General features: G+C 36.3%; 1 protein-coding gene across 7 annotated transcripts; it reads right to left on the bottom strand.

The window, feature by feature from the left end:
* Positions 1-730: 730 nt before the first annotated feature.
* On the bottom strand, positions 731-21,033 carry LOC129564998 (slowpoke-binding protein). Of its 7 annotated transcripts, none has more exons than XM_055439258.1 (11): positions 17,219-17,267; positions 16,848-16,921; positions 10,830-11,119; positions 10,546-10,650; positions 10,164-10,343; positions 7,512-7,956; positions 7,181-7,362; positions 6,062-6,263; positions 5,831-5,956; positions 5,558-5,694; positions 731-5,038 (listed from the first exon to the last, which is right to left on the bottom strand). In XM_055439258.1, exons 2-11 carry the CDS (start codon positions 16,851-16,853, stop codon positions 3,334-3,336), a joined length of 3,378 nt encoding a protein of 1,125 aa, XP_055295233.1. In that variant the 5' UTR covers positions 16,854-16,921; positions 17,219-17,267; the 3' UTR covers positions 731-3,333. The 7 variants fall into 7 exon arrangements, with proteins under 7 accessions (XP_055295233.1, XP_055295234.1, XP_055295235.1 ...); XM_055439264.1 differs by having other exon boundaries at positions 1,632-5,364; XM_055439259.1 differs by lacking the exon at positions 10,164-10,343.
* Between the last annotated feature and the right edge of the window lie 287 nt (positions 21,034-21,320).

The raw sequence follows: 21,320 nt of genomic DNA, 5'->3' as shown, positions 1-21,320 counted from the left end.
AGCTACATGTGGAATTATGCACGTACGCATTTATCCAAGTGACGACATCAATTTTCATGGAGGAAAAGTCAAGAGCCGCTAGCCTGAAAACTCACCTCAAACCGCAACATTTCAGAAAAGAAGAAATTGAATGAAACAAACGGAATTGATTCAATTGTTGTATGCTTTATTCCTTTATTGACTATGATTCATTTTTTGTGTGATATGAGATGGATTTTCAGTAATTCAGTTTGTTCGTTAGTATATGTCAGTAAATGTTTAAACAACCCATATTGTTCTCTTTATTTTATTTTTGTATTTGGTTTAGTCATTGGGCTGTCATTTAGTTTGCACACATTTCTGGGAATAAAATACAGACTCTGTTTAAATAATTCTCTCTGACTCTGTCTCAATAATTTGTCGGCTATTCCTATATGCTTGAGTTTGTTGTTTTTTTTATCAGTAACCGTTATGTTTATATTGTAAGTCTCCTCTATTTATTCAAGTACATTGGGCTCTAATTGTTGTTGTTGTTGATGCAATAAATATTTATTGGATTTTTTTTTCTCTTTTACTCTGTATTGGATAAAATAAGGTGAATGCTTGAGTTTGGCTGATAATATCGAGGGCAGCAATTACATTGGCAGCAATAGAATGCCGTATTTCTGTACATGTATTTTTTTTCTGGTTTGGGTTTATGGTTTAAATTAGAAATACTGAATCAGTGTGATTGAATTACTTCTACTAAATATTTTTCTCTTTTGAATATTTTTGTCTCGTGGTATTTTGATTGTGATTTTTTTTTTTGTTTATTTGCATGAATTGAGCTACGATTTTCGTGAATCGGCTAACATATTTATGGGACTATTAAACAATTTTCTGTCGCCACATGAAATTATCAATCGTTTTTTGGCATTTGTCTGTCAATCATGTTTGAAAAAAAAGAGTCGTATATAGAAAACGAAGCAATAAATAATGCATCGTTACTAATTATTTGGTTATCCTCGTGGGCATTTAATGTGTCCATTTGTTCGGAATAAATTAAAAGCGGAGAAAGCGTTTGCTGTTGTTTTTTTTCTGCAGTTTTATTTACTTCGATTTATAGACAAAGCGTCTCATGATAAAATTGCAATATATCGATTAAGCGGGCGAGAAAAAAAGCACTCTCTCTCGATATATTTTCGAGTGGCTGTCACAATGTAAACAAATGGATAAAATCCCACATTTGCATTCCAAATGCTAAATGTGCATGAAATGAAAATCGTTCCGAATGTGCAGAAAAAATAGAAAACGATTTCATTCGCTGATGCATGTAAAGAACAATCAAATTTTACTATACCCTAAAAATGTCCGTACTTTGCACACAAATGTCTTTTTTTGTATGGTTAAACGATTGAATTAAAACTCTTGATTTTTTTTGGTGGTTTTTGTTCTCCCATTTCGACTTATTTAAAATGTTAAAATTTATTGTCAAATAAAAACACTGTTCGCTTTTTTTTCGGTTGCAATAGCTGCACGTGCACATATTCACACAATGCCAGGCAAAATCCGATTTTTGATGGACACACGAAAACATCTCTACAGAATTCATTCCTTTCGAATATAATTTATAAATATTTTTTACGTACTTTTTTATTTTTCCTCTCCTTCTCTTTTCTTCTTTTGTTTGCTTTTTTCTTTCTTGCTCCCAATTTCTCTTTTTTTCTCTTTCTCCCAAGATGATCTTCTCAAAAGAAGAACTTTTGTTCAACAGACTTTCTAAATATACACTCTTTTTTCTGCTCTCTGTGTAACTTATGTGTATGTTTGGACCCAGAAGAATATATAGAATGAACTTAAATCACACCCTCCATTCTACCTGTGATAATTTTTCCGTTCAATCTCAACATTAAAATTTGGTTTTTTCATTCAATTATTTTCTCTATGACTAATTATACACTAAATAAAGTAAATTGACCTTTGAACGAATATTCTTAGCAACGAACACATTTACCGTTTTTGTCACTAGTTTGTTCGATATATTTTGTTTTCTCTGTCATTTAGAAAAAAAAGAAGAAACATGAATTAGGCGAATATCTAATCATCTACGCTAACTAAGAAAAAATGAACGCATGAACTTTCAATATATGTCGAGGGAAATGTATTGACATTGAAGAAAAAAACGTCTCGAATTTCAATTCAATCGTCGATTTGTCTTTTGAACAGCTCAAGAAATCGATTATTTGTTTATTTTTGACTGAACGAGAGAGCGTGATACACATATGGTTGCGGTTGAAAACGTCGATTAAAAACAAACCCAACCATTTTGTATGTACTACTCAATGTGGGAGTATTTGTTGAATTGCGTAGGACGGCACAAAATACGTTTTCTTTTTTCGTTTCATTTCCATAAATATCGATATGAAATAAACAGACTCTGGTTGATGGAAACAACTTCGTCGAATAACAATCGCTTTTCATTGATTAGCCTCCGTACATGCTCGAATTTGATTTCTTTTTTCTGTTTGAATCGTTTTTTTTTTGTTCGAATCGGTTTTTTGTTTGACCTTTGTAAAATGTGTTTGTGTAGTTTTAAAAGAGAAATGCACAAATTTCCGTCCCATGCGATATTGTCCAATTGATTTCTTACGTGTATAGGTTTTTTTTCTCTGCTTTTATTTTTGTTGTAAAGACCAAAAAAACAGGGTAAAAGAATTCTAAATCCTATACAAACGATAAAAGGTCAAGTCTTTTTGATTCAGTAGTAGTAGTTGTAGATAATATTTATTGTAACAAACCTTCTAATGGGATTTATGATTTCTTCGTCTTTTGATTCTAAACGGGCAAAAAGTCTATAATTTGGAAATTTTCAGAAATTTTCATATTCTTTGTTTCCATTGATTTGTGTCAATAAAGCTACACAATAATCCATTGAAATGAACTCTAAACTGAAATTTGATCATAAACTCGGTTTATTTGGTTGTTGCTCTAAATTGAAAATGTTACGCGAATGTGTGAGAAGCGTTGAGTCTGTGCTTACAAAATGAATATTGATTTGATAAGAGATATTTTTCCAGGTGTCTATTGGATTGCATTTTGTATGATTTCCCATTAAAATCCTTCATCTTGGACCATTTCATGTGTATCTATGTGTGTGTTAGATTGCTATAAATCTTTGTCATATTCGTCGCCAAAATCCTATCGTATAAATCACCGCTAAAACGTTATCGCATTCAATTTTCCATTTTCACACGTATTCCTATTTTCTTACACATCCTCACGTTCCTTACGTCTTTTTCTCACATGTTTCTCATTTTTCCTTTCACACGTATACCCTCACGCTGTTCATATTTCTTACAATTCTACTTGAGGATATCACAACATTTCATTATTTTCTACTGGACTGATCATCGGTGACATTTCCATGCCGTCTAACAATGGAATCTTTTCCTCAATGTGTCGATTATCCACATCAATACCACCGATAATTTTGCACATACTTCGATGACTTGGCGACGAATCGGTGCTATTATTTTCCGGTGTTTTCGAATTGGTTGAGCTGTTTGTGAGTGTAACATGACCATATGCACTGTTTGAACTATTGCTGCACGTTTCATCGAGGCAACTTTCATTTTCCGAACGCTGCGAAACGCCACCGTTCGATTCATCTTCATCACATTCATCGCAATCATTGGTGATTGTTGTTTGCCGGAGCATGGTCATATTGAGTAAATAACGTTCTGAGCAAGATTTTCGAGCGAAACACTTTAAATCATCGGCAAGCATTGAAAATCGTCCATCGATATCGGTGCGATACGTTGAGCTCAGCTCATTGGTCGAATTGACACGCTTTCGCAGTTTGGTATCGTAGAAAATTTCGGTTTGAGCTGATTTTGGGCTGCTATTCGTGCTACTCGATGCGCTGTAATTACTGTAATCGTGAAGCGATTCATTCGATTTGATGAGATTATTTTTTCGTGCCAAAATACTATTTTTCCATACGGTATGGCGTTCACGTGTCGTCGACACTTTGCTGGCAAATGAGACGTGCGTCAATTTCTTAAACTTTTCCGAATTGTTTATATTACGATGGCTGGCATCAAAGCTTCGATGATGCGAATGAATGGTTTTCACAACGGGAGTGAATGCTGAATCAATGCGACGCTCTTCTTCAAGCGATCGAAAATTTTGCTTATGCACATTACGTAAAAAGCTGCGCTTGGTCGACATCTCCTCAAACGATGACACTCGATACTTTTGTGAAAACACTTGAATTGTGCCAAATGTTTTGGCCGGTGATGTTGTATAGAATGAATTTCCGTCGTTCACCAAAATGGTCGGTGGTTCAATGGGCAGTCCACTTGATGACGTACCAAATGATGCCGACTTCTTTTTCACCAAATTAAAGACGGATGCAGCGGGATTGTAATCGGACGAAGATGCAGTGGGATTGTAATCGGGCACATCAATACTTTCGTTATTCGATGTGGTTGATGCACGAGACAGTGATGAGGTTAGAGATGGTCCGGGTAAACCAGTTATCGAATCTTCAACACTTTCATCGATTGGCGATGACATCGATTGGAAACTGCTCATCCGGCAACTGTTCGATGCAATCGATAGTTCACCATCTGTCATTGAACCAAACGCAGAATCCTGTGATGGATTACAACTGCTGCTGCTACTACAGGTTTTAGTCCCACGCATCGAATACTCCATACGACGACTCTTTGAATTCTTCGATGTAGTACATAGATCCGTTGTCAATTGATTTGAAAATGTTGACGTTGATGCAACCGATGGAATAGCCAAGCTCTCATTAGCACATTCATTCGAAGCGTTCGAAACGTTCGAAGCATTTGAAGCGTTCGATGAACTGGTTGCACCAACATTCAACGAAGTCGATGGCATCGATTCGTTAGAATGCATGCTATTGTCGAAGAATGTGATCGGCGACGACATGGATGGATGCAGAAAACCATGGAACTGATGGAACTCAGATGAAGACGCCGTTATGACGACTTCGTCTAAAACATCTTCCGAATCGCTTGAAATGTCAAATGAATTTACATCACGCAATCTGAGAAAGTGTGTTGTTTTTTTATTTGAATGAAAACAAAGAGTTTTTTATTAGTTTTAAGTTAACCAATAATGGATGATTTTTAGTTTTTTATGCTAATCTTCTGCTTATGTTCAAACCGAAAATAAATCCAAAAGAAACTAAAATGAAAACAACACACATGAATAAATCATTACGAATTTAAAACATAGAAAATAATCAAACAAAGTGTTCGTAGAAAATAAATGAGAGACAAAAAAACAGTTAACATTAGAAAAATGCTGCATATAATTCATTGGTTTTCAAAACGAAAATCGAAGTGGTCATGAGGTACACAATGGTATGTACTGTTGCGCAGAAAAACATACAGTTGTGGTGAGTGAGTTTCATTCATAATAAAGTGCATGCAAAATGATAAATGTAAAAAAAAAGGTTATTAATTAGAAGAATAAGAATAATGGCCACCAAAAGAGATGGAAAAGATAACGAACAATTAATCGCGAATAGAAAAAAGGGGTCGAATATAGAAGTGTTAATTACCCGATACGTCGCGGAGTTGAAGGCGGTGTGCATGGTGAACTACCTTCACTGTATGAGCCATTTAACGAAGCACCTTGCCTTCGGCGAACCGCATTCAACAGATTCAACGTGGATATACTTAAACCGTGCTTGAACGACTATTAAGAACGACCATAAGAAAGAGAAATTAATCACATTTTATCAGTTAACAACAATGGAAAACGCTTTTTCCAACGTGTGGATGAGTGATGGGAAAATCTTGACGTGACGCAACGATGTATCCGTCTGGCTTACCGAAATTGATGGTCCTCTCATTTCACGTAAATCGATGTTGCGGAACAAATCGCATAGCACAAGCTCTTCAACAGTTGGATATCGATTATCGGGAGATTCAAAAATCATTTGTAGCACTTCAACCACCTATTGAATTACAATGAAAGCGCGCGAGATTATCATTGTCATTTTCATGCCAATGTGATTTCAAGCAAATTGGAAAATATATACGTATGTAAACTATAGTAATACCTGTGGATATCGTTCCAAATCCAATTGCAAGTGGCCGGCGGTTGGGCGCGGTGACGGTAATTCATAGCCAGTGCACATTTCAAACAGTAAATGACCAAAGCAAATGATATCCATATTCTCAACATCTGCAATACTCTTTGCCCATACCACCGCATTCACTTTTGAGTTTAAGCCCAGCAAACCGTTTTCCAAACCCGATAACCTAATGCAAGAATATCGAAAGCATGTTGAGGTTTCAGAAGTGGAAGGAAGTGCATGTTTATTTTATTAGAGTGATTTGGGTTTCTTTTTTCGCTTTCGCTCTCGCCTTCTCTCTCTCTCTCTCTCGCTATCTCTCTCTCTCTCTATCTCTCTCTCTCTCTTTCTTTCGCTCGGTGTGTGTTCAAATGTTTTGCGTCACGGCCACAAATGGATTAGTATTTTATCCAGAAAGAGAAACAGAGAGAGAGAGAGAAAGAGCGAGAGGTTCCTCGAACAGGTGTGTATGCTCTCTGTGATTTGAAATGCATGCATAATACGATTGGGTTTATTTTTTAAATGAAGCTGAAACACGCGAAGATATATAAAACAAAATTGTAGTAAATATTCGACGATAAAAAAACAAGTATCGGAATAATAAATGAAAATGCCTGTGCATAGCGAAAAAAAATACATAAACAACAGTAAGGCGACGCGTGAAGCTTTCATTCGTATGTTATTGAAGCGGCACGTGCTGTGACACGAACCGTCATTTTTAACAACCCTATTTTATCGCAGCTGATGATCATCATTATGGAAATGTACTTGAACTTTGTTTATTTTGCGACGAACCTAACCGAGATGATTATCATTGAGGCGGCCGCATTGATGTGCGCCGATCTGCACATGTTTCGAACGGTCACATGAGAATAGAATAAATATATGTCAAACTATTTCAATGATTAATTAATAAACAACGAGGACATAAATCGATTTTCAATGTGTGCATTGAAGTGAAGTGTTCACTCGGCACTCTCACACCATCGCACTCGTAGCTGTGTCGTTGGATGGCCCATCGGAAATATTTTATTATGGAAAAGTCTTGACAAGTGTGAAAAATGATGATAAATAAATCATTAAATGTGAGTGTACTGTACGTACCTAGCAACGCCATTTTGAAGTATAACATTGCCGCTATGCAAGTGACCATGTGATGGAAAGCCTCGTTCGCGTAAAAATAGTAACGCTTCCAAAATTTGTCGGCCTAACCGCTGCACCTGTGACAACGGCAAACATGTTGACTTTTTTGTATATTTACGATTCCACGGATCATTCCATTGTGACTGCACGGACGTATGCGAGTGGGACAAAACAAATGAACGGAAACCGAAAGAAAAAAAATTGTAAATGAAAACAATTTCGTATTTGAGTGACATGTTTAATCAATGGAATGCATCCACATGTATGGAAAAAATCAAATTTATGAATTTACTTTGTAAATTAAATCCTTGAGGCTGCCACGCGCATTAAATGGCATCACGAGACACGCATAGTGAATTTGATTTGAATAGAAAATTCCTAGATCGAGCACCGGATAAATGTATGGATGTTGCAATGAACCGAGCAGTTCCATTAGTACACCTTTGGGTGAATCGGATGGTGATAATTCCTCTAGAGCAACACAATCGGCCGGCAACGGAATCAATGTCATTAAACGGTCGGTTCGGACGGTGGTATCGTTCAGCAAAAACCAATTTTTATTCGGTCTACAGCCAATATCATCCAAATGTGCCATGATCTCGTAACGGCCCGCCGATTTTTCAGTCCATTCCTGACACGAAATGTATGACCGTTCTCGCGTTGCTCGTTCACGTGGTGTTCGATCTGCTGCCGTCATACCCGGATCTAATGCCGAATACTGGAATTTTAAGTTGTTCCTACAAAACCGACACGACCAAATTCGCAAAAAAAAAAGAGAAAGAAAAGCACCGTTCAATCAAATTTCATCAAATGACGCATTACCGAATTAACGAAACAACGATAGCTTTCAACAACTTTTTATACAAAACGGAAAATTTTTAGTCAAAACATTTCATAAATTGGAACGTGTATAAGTTGCTAGCATTTACAAGGTAGGAACGGAAAAGTGGGTACGCTCTCTCGCTTCAGAATGCCGTGAAAATGCGAAAAACAAATCAGTTAAACTGTGTGTCTGAAGCGAGCGAGAAAAACGAAAAACTAACTAAAACTTATGTTCTGAATTAACAACCAAACAAGTCGTAAAAGTTGTGTGGCTCAGTTTGCAGTGTAATGAATTTAAACGCACAACAGCCAATGATGATGGAAAATGAAATGTAATACAAAAAATTGCTTTCTATAGAAAATGTTTAAGGTTCAACTTTTGGAACGATTAGTCCTTTTTTGTTTTGACTATGAGTTATTAGTTTCAATCGTAGTGGAAAATGTTATTTAAACAAAAGATGGATTTTAATTTAAAAAGGACACACGCAGGTGTTGATGTACCAAAAAAAGTTTGCTTTTGTTCGATAAACGACAGAGTTGATGCTGTCGAAAAAAAAGTAAATTCACTCTTTTTCAATTTATGAAATATGTATATTGTTTTGTATACAAAACACCTATCAAAAATGCAAAACAACACATATATGTAGGTTAGAATGAATTCGAGTATCAGCAACGGAAAATGGTGTGTATGGTAAAACTAGACGATACAAATTCAATTGAACATTCTTCCAAAAACGCAAACCAAAATAACGCACACATCGATGCTGAACCATGGAAGTAACGAGAAAACTATTTCAATTATTTTATTATCGAAACACTAGAGAATGGAAAGTTTTGCATTTAGGATCAGTCAACATTGTTACAAACATATATACACAGCACACACCATGCGTTTAGTTTGCAAGTTTCCATTTATTGGAAGAAAACAATACATCGAAAAACAGAGCTAGAGGGAACGATTAATCATAAACCTTCATGCATCAAATGAAAAGTTGTCAAGTGATATGTCACAAAATGAAAGTGTGAAAACGTTTGCCAATTGTGTTGCACAAGCGGAAAATTGGTTTTCGAATTTCAGTTGGCCTGAGGTTGCACACAATTGTCTGTGTGCTGGGTGCTAGACCATTTACACATTTTCGAGCACTGAAAGTTTTTGCGCTCGGATGTTTATGTGCAAATGTAAATTTAAAATAAATTACTTCACTGTGTGAATGTAACCTAGTTTTCAATTTTCATTCACGAGAAAAACACAGAATGTGGACAAAAAAACATTGAATAAGAAATGGAATGGACTCAAACCCTGCAGTTAATATATTTTTTACTTCGAATTTGGTTTGTTGGTTTTTTTCTTAGCTTTTCTTCTTTTCTTGTTTTTCTCTCTTGTTTTTTCTTTTAGTTTTTTCCGTTACACGTTGTAATTTCCGAACGGATGCATCTCACTAAATTGTGCTTTACAGATGCTGCCGTTCTCATGCAATTGTCGCTAGGTATATGTGTGTGTGAGATAGGTTGAAGTGAAGGATTAAAATCGATTTGTCAGAAAACAGTTAATCTACAATTAAAGTAATTTATATGGATGGCCAATTCGATGGTTTCACATGGTTGATAATCATTCATAAAAATGGTAAAATTTGATAACTATTTCTGGTTTATATTTTTTACAATGAATCTCACGCGCCGCTACGAAGTGGCGTGGAATTGTATAAATGACACGAGCTTTGTTGTATCTACATTCAGCAAGCAAAAAATGAACAGTTTTCTGGACAAAAAAACTATCTAAAGAAGACACATTCAATTCGAGTGGATGGAAAACTATGTCTGTTTTGGGAAAAACGAATATAAAAAAAACAATCACTAGCAAAATCGATTCGATTTAAACTACGAGTTTGAGCAACAATCATCTAAAATTCAATGACCACAAAATCGTAACAAAATTTCAGCGATTGAATTGAAGCTATTTGAAGTATATATTACGGTTATAGCACAAAAACTTTTCACATAGCATTCAAAAAACGATTCTTGTATAAATAGATTAAGATACAGTTTTGGTTTTGGATTCATAATATAATAAAGAACAACAACAACAACAATAACAACAGCGAAGTTTGGAATTGTTAACCACCTGGTTGGCGATGAGTTGGTCTCTTTTGGTGAGCCGCCACTACCAAGGCTGTCTTGTGATGCAGCATTTGCGCGATTGAATAGCATTTTAGCGAACGTTTCCAGTTTTGCACTGACCAATGGAGACTTTTCGGTTTGCTCACTTTCGGAATTCTCTTGCTCCGAACTAACCGATCGACCTCTGCGTATAGATTGAATTCCACAGTTAAATTTTTCAAGCAATCGCATGAGAATTCGGGATTTTCTAATAAATTTGAATATTTGAATTGTCTTTTTTTGTGTCCGAGCCAATTTTGGTTGGGTGTATTCAAACCGAGTACACGGTTTCGAATACTAAAATCGATGGATAAAAAAAATGAAATTGTGTTCTTGGGATAGCTTACTTGAACAGAGTTCGTTTATTAGCCGCTGATAATGCGCGCGGATCGAACTCGGCCGCCGATTGTGCGCGTCGTACATTTCTCTTACGCTTTTTACGAAACGAAGACCTAAATTTCAATGGAGCGAGCATTATTACCTTTTTTTCTTTGAACAATTTTTTTCAATTTTTTCTTTCATTCTTTGTTTTTGTTCAACTTTGGAAAGTTTTCTGATTTGTTGTTTGAACACAAGAGGATGAAATAAGTTTGATAATAATGGGATGTATGGGTAGTCAAAACCAGCCTACCTGGATGGACGTATTTGACAAAAGCGATCGTGGCCAGTGGTTTCAAGCTCTTTGACGTCGCGATCAGAGTCGGCAGCGCGCCGATTCATCGTTGAATACAAATTAAACATTTTGAATGGCTTGACCTTTTTGGCGCTGGCCACTTCACATACTCGCACGATTATCTTTCGGCTGCTTTTGTATACCGAATTTATGGTTTTGTATACCAATATCGACACCGATCTTGATGGTGACTGATAAAATTGGGTCTGTGGCAGTGATGTTGTTGAATTTGTTGCTGTCGTTGAATCCTACAGGGAGTTAGTTTAGTTGACAAAAGAGTGAGAGGTAAGTTTTCGTTTCTTCTTGATTTTTTCGTTAGATAAAGTCAATTCTTTTTCTCTTATTTTGTTTTTTAGACCAAGTTAACTTTCTTTTTCTCCTGTACTTGTTGGATAAAGTCAAAGTTTATAATGAAGTGAATTTTCGTTTTGCTTGCTAAAAACTTTTCCACCTAAGAAACCTTCGTCGACCAGATTCACATGACACTGAATGTAATTAATTACGCTTGTAATTTATATTTTGCTCGAAATAACGGACGATAATTTATATTTTGAAAGTTTTGACTTTTGAAATATGAAAATTGAAACATAAATACGTATATTATATTAATGGACAAAATACCTAACTTCAGTGAAACGCAAAACTATCTTTTGACTAATGACAAACATAATGTTTTCGTGAGTTAATCCAATATAAAATGAACGAAAATCCTCTAGAGAAAATCGTCGCTCACGCTTTTTTTTACACCGACGCTGTATATACCGAGTAATATCAAGACACACTCCAGTGTTGTTCACAATGTGAAGTTCACATGTTCAAGTCAGATATAAACTAATTAGTTGAAAAAGCATATAGTTCGAACATATAGTATCTCGTATATCCATTACACACACATATATGGTAATCCGACCGCAATTTAATATCTCTTGTTCAGACGAAATTCACAACTGCATTCATTTTGCGTCAGCACTAATTGAAAATCTTTATAAAAATTAAAATCAATTATCCGCCAGAGTAGTAGAGAGTATATTGGCCAGCAGATTGACTGTGCCGCTAACTATCGTTATTATTACTTGATTTTTTTAAACCATCGTTTTACACTTTTTCTGATTCGGTATCGGTTTCAATGGTGGGAATACGAGATATTTTCGCATAAATACCAATGATGTTGCAAGCAATGGTAAAAATTGCATTTTATCTCTATTTTTGAGCAAGCGATCGATGCCAATATGAAACCATTTCCAGTTGGAACTCAGTGTGAACAAGTGAAAATTGTTCCAATTTCTATTTTTGGCACGATGTGGTTGGGGGCAAATTTGGTGGAACAACGAAAAAAGGAGAACAGATACGTATGGAATGCAGTTTCTCGGAGTGAACTATTTTGAAAAATGCTGAAATAAAAACTGTACGAATGTTGAAAACTTCACTTCGAATGTATGTTTCGAAATCAAATGAATTATGGACTGATGCATCACAGCACGGGATTGCTAATCATAGCAGTGACAACATATCGTCGAAATAAAACGAAGCCATGAAGCCACATACACACAGTTTATATTTCTGGATAAAACCATAAAATCGAATTCAACTGCTACTGTGTTGTTCAGCTGATGGCGAGAATAGTACGTATATATGAACTGCTGAGGATATTCGTTGGACATTGTTTGTGCGGTACCTGAAAATGTTAGTACGCAAAAGTGGTACACGTGTTGTTGTAATCACGTCTTAAAAGCCCCGAAAAGAATTATTTTGATGTACCGCTTTTGCGTACCAACATTTTCAAGAACCGTATTTCGTACGAACGTAACAATGTCCAACGAATATTCTCAGCAGTTCATATCTCAATTGCACGTCCAAAATGCTTTGAATTGAATTGTACAGCTTTTCCCAATCGACGTTCTTTTTTTCTCTTAGTGTGGGTTTTTCGCATTTTTCTGCAATATTTATGGCTCTTATCTATCTCCAGATTCGATTTTCTCCCTTTTTTCTTTTTTTCTCTCCGCTTTTTAATATTTTATTCAACATTTTCGGTGCACATAGACTGATAATATTGTGGTGCGAAAACAAATCCATTCGTTTTTCTGCACTTTTTTGTGTGTGGATCGAGCTTTGGTACGAAAAGAATAACAAGTATCGATTCACTTCACTTCGTCGTTTTTGTCATTAACATGATTATTTTGGTAATGACGTGAAATCGAAATCCACTTTTATCCGTTTCAAAATCGAAGGTAGAATTTTAAACTCACTTTGAAACTTGTTTAAATTTGGTTGGCTTTTCGTTTTGTAGCTGGATGATACCATAAATGTTGACGCTAATCACCGCGATAACCGTTCACAGTCGACTGACTGAAAATCGGCCAAACCAAACGGCCACGAGCTAAACTTTAAACACATAATGAAGACATACATTTTAAGTTGCTGTTTATTTTGCGCTCTCCTTTTTTTTGCTTCCCTTTTGACCATTTTATTTGTGCTCAGTTCCGTTTCGTTTCATTTCAGTGCGACACATAAAATTTATGCACATTTTTACACACACACACACACATGCACAAAGTCACGAACTTTTCGCTTCACCACCACAATTGCAGTTAATCGTGTTTGCTACGGCTGCCCTTAAATTATGTGTGCTTTGTGCAATTTTTTATTATTGTCGTTTTTTCCGTTCGTAGTCTTTGTATGTTTCGTTAAACATATGCAACACTCATTTGCACGCAATTCACAGGCATAAAATGGTAATTCGAAATGCCCTTAAATCATTCTTTATGGATTGGCCGAGATTTGCATGTATGTTTGTGTGTGTGTGTGTTTGTTTATGTGACGACGATGTTTGCAAAATTGAAGAAAACTGTTAAAGTCAATCGATAGAGACATTTCGAGCGTTGGTATGCATACCTCCGGGCGATGTGTACATAGATTGTTCGTTGTACCGAAGCAATAATGGTTGCGAATCACATTTCACTTATCCAGTTCGCTCCGTTTGTATTTTACACTAATGCCTCATGCATACACAAAATGGACATGAATTATTGATTACGGCAGGTGAGAAAACGGCTTCCGAAACTGAGCCACTTAATTGCTTTCTCTCCGTATACATGAGAATTTTTACCCGGAATTAGCTCCGTTCCATATTACACAGCGCCGTACCCAGGCCTGTGCAATGGGTGCATTGCACCCTCCAAAAATTTCAAAGGTGCAACAAAATTTTTGTTGCACCATAAAGAAAAAAATGAAGAAAAAAAAATCGATTTTTCACCCCCCAAAAAATTTTTCTGGGTACGCTGCTGATATTACATGGAGCCATATCGACCATTCCTCATCAAATCGACCAAGAATTGGGTATATAAATCCTGAAAATGGATGCATCTATCTTGATTCATGCATCAAATTAATCTACATTTGAATGAATGGCATCACAAATATCCGGACGAAGCCAAAAATGATTTATAATTGAGGGTAAATACTGTAATTGTACGTAATTCACGCTTTCGGTGGCATAAATTCGTGAATAATAATGCAACATGAATGGAACGTGAAATATAAAATGCAGTGCATATTCAATGGAAACGGAGTGCTATTCATTTCGATACAATCGGTCGTTTGGCTTAATCAATGGAGTTGAACTTTTGTTGTGTATGGAGCTTGATGCAATGGCGCATGGAATACGAAAAAAAACGGCATCGAAAAAATCATGGTATCAACGGCCGCCGCATATAATACGTAGTTACGCCACATTTGTGGGGCGTAACAATGTCGTTGAAAGCTTTTGCGATTTCATAGGATTAAGATCATTGGTATCAATAAATAAAGCTTTTTCCACTATGCCTAGAAAGTGCAAAAAACCTAAATCCAAGGGAATTTCATGGAATGAGCCATTTTAAACGACAGAGAAAACAAAAACCTTAAAAATTGAACGAGATTTTCTCTTCGGTTGGGCAATTTTTTTCTCTCTTGCCTACGACTAGTTATAAGCAGTGTCATCGAGGATGTGCGCCAGAGTACATAAAATCTATACCATAAATATGCCCACTTGGGTTTTAGCAATAAATTAAGATTATGTTTTTAGTCTGCATCTTCAATACTCCCTCTCTATCTCACACACTCTATTTCTCGGCTAAAATCGGAATGCGTTGTCATGATGAGTCAACAAAAAGCGAACACACTGTATGTCAGCAATATTCGAACGGGTGTGCACTCCATTTCGCTATCATTTAACCCATTACTTCATGAAGAAATAACAAAAACCGAAAGCCATACTCTCTGTTCGGTGCATGCATACCTCTTGTTTTAAAGCATAACTGATTATACATTCTCATTTCGTTTAATCAGTGACTGTGAACGAAAAAACAAAAACAAAACTCAACGCAGCACAGTAAAAACCACTCAAGTGTTGATACTTTTGTTGTTATGGCACATTTTCGCGCAATGAATAATGAATTGTGTTGTCAAACATTCAAATGGAATGTACATCCGAAAAGACATATACTTTTCAATCTCAATAAAAACGAGAACCAACTACTTTTGATAAACGGCCCACTATATATCTATTGTTTCGCCTGAACTCGTACTCTCTCACTCTCTATTTCTTCTGTGTATCGTGCGCGTACAATGCACCGTCGATTTGTGTTTTTGTTGCGATTCTCAGGCGAATGATTCACAATTGAAATATATTTGATCGTGAACAATGAAAATGAATGTGTTTGTGAGTTCAAAGTTCGTTTTCATAAAGTATACGATTTTTCGTTCATTTATTATTTTCAACATGGCAATTGCATGCCCTCTTGTACTCTCTCTCTCTCTTCCCCTTTCTTTTTTCTCTCTCTTGAAACCGTCATATCGTCGAAATAAATTGGTATTGCAAGTGCGCCGTATGTCTGGCATGTTTGAAGTCAGCTCGATGAGACCGTAAAGCGATATTCTTCTTCACTTCTTCATCATCATTTGCCGCTATGACTTCAAACGCGCGCTCGATTTGAATGTGGAAAATGGCTAATTGTTCAAGTGGCTTTTTTGAAACAATAACGAGAGAGAGGGGGGGGGGATAGCGCTCAAAATAGTAATATCCAAAGGAAAACTAGGCAAATTTGTAATGACGCATTTATCGTTTTTGAACTGGTTTTCGATCTATTTATGTTTGTGCAAAATCGAAAGCAATCATGCCGTTTATTCTTCGTATCATGTGTATGTTTCGACATAATATGCTAACCGCAGAATGCATCGACGAAAAGTCGTGTTTGTGAAAGGTTTTCGGTATAGCGAATAACCGAAAAATAAAATGGTTATTTACTTTTGGCATGTTTTCGCGGTATACCGTTTAACGGCGATGTTATCGATGCAAAATAGAAAAGTTATGCGAAAAAAAAACAACTGAGCCAAAGTAAGCACAAAATTGATCGAGCTGAAAAAGCAGTGACGTAAATCAATTACTGAGTTCCGGTTCAGATAAAATCAAAAGCAATTACGAACAGCTCACGCCAAAGACGAATTATGTAATCGATCTAAACACACCGCGAAAGAAGTTAAAAAAAAACATAAACGAGTTTTCCCATATCATCCAAGTTAGATTAAAATTGACTTCATCATGACGTCACTTTACTTTTAAGCAAATAAAAGTCAGTCAGCGATGTAGCGTGCCCCGGTTCTAAATCAACAAAAATATTGAGACATTTTTTATATGCTGTATCATTCATTCACTTCATCGAGTTCTGCTGTTGCAAATTGCAATGTGGACACAGAGAGAAAAAATTATGATAAAAAAACGAAAAAAAAGCTGGAATACAATAAATTGATTTCATCGTTTCGGTGATATTGCTGTTCGCCTTTCCCTGGAGAGGTGCTGACTTGCACAAAATCAATTTATTTGTATCTTCTTTGTGTTCGGTTCGGCTTGTACTGTTTTTTTGTTGTTGTCATTTTGATGAGAAAAAAAGCAGCCCTAAACTAACCATCGAAGCACATTGTATGCAAATGTTGAAATACCTGCATTTCCGTATCCAGCAAGATATTACGGCGACAGCTCCGAATATTGCGGCAAATGCACACCAAGTTGCGGACTTGAATGTTATCATCATTTGGGAATATAGATGGAGAAATGAAAAAAATGGATACAGTTTAGTGACATTATAATTTACAAGATGAACTCTCTTTCTCTCTCACTGGGTGCACCAATACAGTCGCAGCGATTGTAAGTGCTTACACCAATGAAAGTGTTTCATTCGTTCATCGTTCATCATACGTTGTACAAGTGGAGCTTCGAATTGAAAGTGACATACGGTTTGGGTTGAAAGAATGAACACCAGAACAGAAAAAGAATAAAATATTCGCGCTTGAAAATAGCACTTGCCACTTACGATTCCAAGATATGGTGAGGTGTTCGTTTGTGGAAAATCAACTCTCATTTCGGTTCGCTTTTTACAAATTGTGTGACCTGAAATAGAAAGAAAAAAAATGGTAGAAAAAAAATCAAAGCCATCAAGAGGATTGGAACAACGGGATAGTGAACAAGTAAAGTGGTACAAGCAAAAGCGAGAGAGAGAGAGAGAGATAGAAAAAAATACAGCGCACCGTTAAAAAGCAATTTTTATTCAAAACTCTTCAACAAAATGCGCTAAGGATTTTTATTTTTAATTGTATTCAACAGCATTTGCATATTTGATTATATTTAAACTAACGACTAAAAATGTATACACGCAGCAGCAGCATGGCGAATTAGAATTGGGTGCCGTTGATGTGTGTGTGTGTGTGTCGTTGATATGGTGGGACAAGCATAAGGACGCCAAAGCCATGTCAAGTGGCATGTGGTTCATATTTTGTGTGCAATTCTCCATTCAAACAGTACAGAAACAGAGCGAGCGAGAGAGAGAGAAAAAAGAATTAAATTACAATGCCTTCAACAGCGACACTAACAAGCTGCTTCACATTCACACACACATTATTATAAATGTGTGTTTGTGTGCAGTTGTCACGCAAGTTCAGCATTTATGTAAATGAAATTGATTAAAAATTTAAAATTGAATCGAGAAGAAAAGAACACAACCAAATACGTTTACTCAATGAAAATGAGAAATTTGGGAAAAGTCCATGGTTTTTATACACGCTGGTTCTGGCTGTTGATGTCGTTTTTATTGCCATTTCCAAAGCACGTAACATAATCGAAATGCACACAGCAAATGGTCACTTTGTATTTTTGCTGTGGTTCCTCTGTGTTTTTTTTCTGTTCTGTTGTGACCCATATGAGATTTTAATTATGCTGCTAATTAAGCGCTCATACATTGTTCGCGGCGCAACTTTTGGCACAGCAAAAAGCTGAATTGCGAGTGCGGTTTTTGCACTTTGATTCCCATTGTTTTTTCTCTTCAAATATATAAACTGCTGCTCTTCACGCTGCACGATCAGAAACAAAACGAATTACGGTTTTTTTGAAGAAAAAAAAAACCTCAACTTGTGCCAGCACAAAGAAACCGAAATGGATTCATTGCGTGATGAAAGGCATGCGTGTCGTGAAGAGAAAAACGATTCAAATGACGTTAGAAAAGGTTATTCTTTGGTCATTTCGCCGTTTTTCTCTCTCTTCTGGCATTATTTTCACTAATGATTCTGATAATAAACACGTAACTAAAATTGCATACGAGAAAAAACACCGTACACGAGGTAATCACGAGAGATGCATTGGATTAAATTCAATTTCGCACGGACGGATATGCAAAGGAATTTGACTGCATCGCGACGTTCAGGAAAGAGTTCAAGAAAAGTCATAAATTGTATGTGGAAAATGCATACACGCGTGGCCAATGTGAATTGTGCCATATGGTTGGTATAGAGCCTAATCAATTCTTATTCGAGGTGCTGGAGAAAACAAAACGTGTATGTTTTCATTGAAATTCATTGAGGTAAGGTAAGGTACATAGAAAAAAAACCCATCCAAGAATGAATTGAAGAAGGAGGAAAAAAACCCACGTACAAAACCGTTTCTTTGTTCGAAGTTGAATTCCATTCAAGTTTCTTGATCTACATTTCATGGATATTTATGTCCATGGGGCTGCAGTTGAATAAGCTACAGCTTTGTACTCCTGCTCCGGATGCAGCGGCACAAGCCAACTTTGAAGAATATGCGTGTAAAATGTCTTGTATTCTGCGACACAGCGTGCGCGCGCGTTTCACTTAACATAATAGAAAATTGTCAAATGCTTTTGTGCGAAAATATTTGCATGTCGTGGCACATTCGCTTTCGATGATTCAATGCAAAATGGGTTCACATTATTGAACAAAAACGAAATGGTATATGTATAAGTTTTATTTCCGTATATATATTTTATTAGTTTGCATATGACCTAAATATGATGGCGAACAATGCACCGTGAGAGAGAAATGAATATGTTTGTACGTGGTCGAGTAATGAATGTTAAATCGCCATCGTCGACGTCGTCGTCGTCATTATCGTCGTTAAGGAAGCATCAAAGCAATGAATCATATCAACCAGACTTGCTGTTGCTGAGATCGTTGTTTTCTTGTTATGATTGCGCTTCGCATACCAAGCCTGAAATCATAATTTATGAAGTGCCTAATCGATTCCCCCGAGGAAATTGAATTTTCGGTAAATGTCAGAGTTAATTTTTGTAAAAGACAATGACGGAAGTGAATTTTTTTCGGGTCTTAAATCTATTGTAATTTTTTTGTGAGCTTTTGATCCCATTCCATTGAAATTGGAGTTTTGTGTTTTATTATTTTATTCATTAAATGTAGCAATTTCTGTTGTGACACACACACACACACGATTTATTACCTGGTTGAAGGCACATCAGACATCCGCACCAAAAGATATATATATATATACGTATTCGTTTCCATAATAAATAAAGTTTAACGATTCTACATAAATTTTACCCGTACGCAAGCGATGCTAAAAGCGGCACGCGGATGACATGATAGATATATACATATATGTGTATATATGTAGGGTTTGAATATTGAATAAAATATGTATAGGGAGAGAGAGAGTGAGAGACGTATACAATACACAAACACAGAGCATGCAACAAAACTATACGTTTACGCTACGCAAAGTATATGCGACACAAGTTGAATGTAATACCTTGGCACCATTTCTTGTTTGTGTCCTATCCCGCACAACTCCTTAACACAAAACGCGCGCCTTCGTATTCGAAATTCCTGGATGTCTGTGAGCTTTAATTTTTATGTGGGTATAACAAAAAAAAGAGCGAGTAGAACATGAAAGCGAACGTGGTGGGCGCTTACTATCTATCTATCAACGTGCACACGTATCGTCTAGTGGGCACACAACCAGCTGAGTGTGCACAGAGCGACAGTTGTTCCTCTTTCTTTTCTAATCATCAAGCACGGCTGACTGAAACACACTCACTCACTCTCAAACACACACAGACACACAGACAATGCACACTCAATGACTGAAAAATGAATTTAATTTCAGATTCACAGACACAACGAATTCAATTTGGGAAATTATCGCGAATGAATTGAATTTTAAGTTATCTTTTCCGTTCAATTGTGTGGCAAATCATCACGAGCACCGTTATTCGATTCGATGATTTGACATTCGGCGAATTCCATCAATTTACACGTCTACATTTAACATTCACACTTTGCTATTAACAATAAAAACTTTTGCTATACTTGACGTTCGCTTTCAATTTTGATGTCGATTATTTTAATAATGTTCCTCGTTGATTTTCTCTCTTTTTCGTTTCAACACATCAACGAAGCCACATTTTATCGATTCACTATGAATTTTTCACCAGAATTCAATAAGTTTTTTTTTTCGTTTCACCCTCCGTTCACTTCTTTTTTGGTTGTTGTTGTTGTTTACGAATTTTGTTCGTTCGTTTCGTTTGAACTTATAAGCTTTCCGAATAAAATGAAAATAGATAGCATTTGCAATCGATGCAGAAAAAAGTGAAAACACCTCTCTCTTTGAATAATAAAAAAACACACAAGACTTAAGATTTTACGGTGTTAAATACACACATTAATTGGATTAAAAATGTCTCTTATTTTGTTTGACTCAAAGTTTGGTTTGACACACTATTTGCCTTCGATGACACATTCAATGTGCTTCGAATCACATTATTTCGATTCACTTTAATTCTATGCAGGACATTCCATGCCAAAGATTATTCTGAAACTGAATCGAACGCGCTTTTGTGGCTTCACTCGATGTGCTGTGTGTGAACAACGCGTTCTCATTTTGTGTGTTTTTTTTTCTTCACTTCGGTCGTTTTCTTGTCATGCACTCCAAAAGCTCTGCCATACTATATACACACGATGGTTCGCGTGCTTGTGATTTTATGTGCAAGCGCATTGCCCCCTTTTTTCCATCTACGTCAGAGCCTCCTCATACCAAACCGACACAACACACTCAACATTCCCCCACAGTGCACGCTTGTTTGACATGAAACGGTCGAGCGTGCGAGCGAG

The sequence above is a fragment of the Sitodiplosis mosellana genome, unplaced genomic scaffold (genome assembly GCF_009176505.1).
Source record: "Sitodiplosis mosellana isolate CC-2019 unplaced genomic scaffold, AAFC_SMos_1.0 Smas_scaffold_2, whole genome shotgun sequence".
NCBI classification, from domain to species: domain Eukaryota; kingdom Metazoa; phylum Arthropoda; class Insecta; order Diptera; family Cecidomyiidae; genus Sitodiplosis; species Sitodiplosis mosellana.
The sequence above is the reverse complement of the archived record's forward strand: the minus strand, read 5'-3'. Positions and strand labels throughout refer to the sequence as shown.

Coding starts and splice junctions, on each gene's coding strand:
- LOC129564998 (XM_055439258.1), bottom strand. Junction 7,363..7,511: donor TCAAGGATTTAATTTACAAA/GTAAATTCATAA, acceptor ACGTCCGTGCAG/TCACAATGGAATGATCCGTG. Junction 5,039..5,557: donor TCAACTCCGCGACGTATCGG/GTAATTAACACT, acceptor ACACTTTCTCAG/ATTGCGTGATGTAAATTCAT.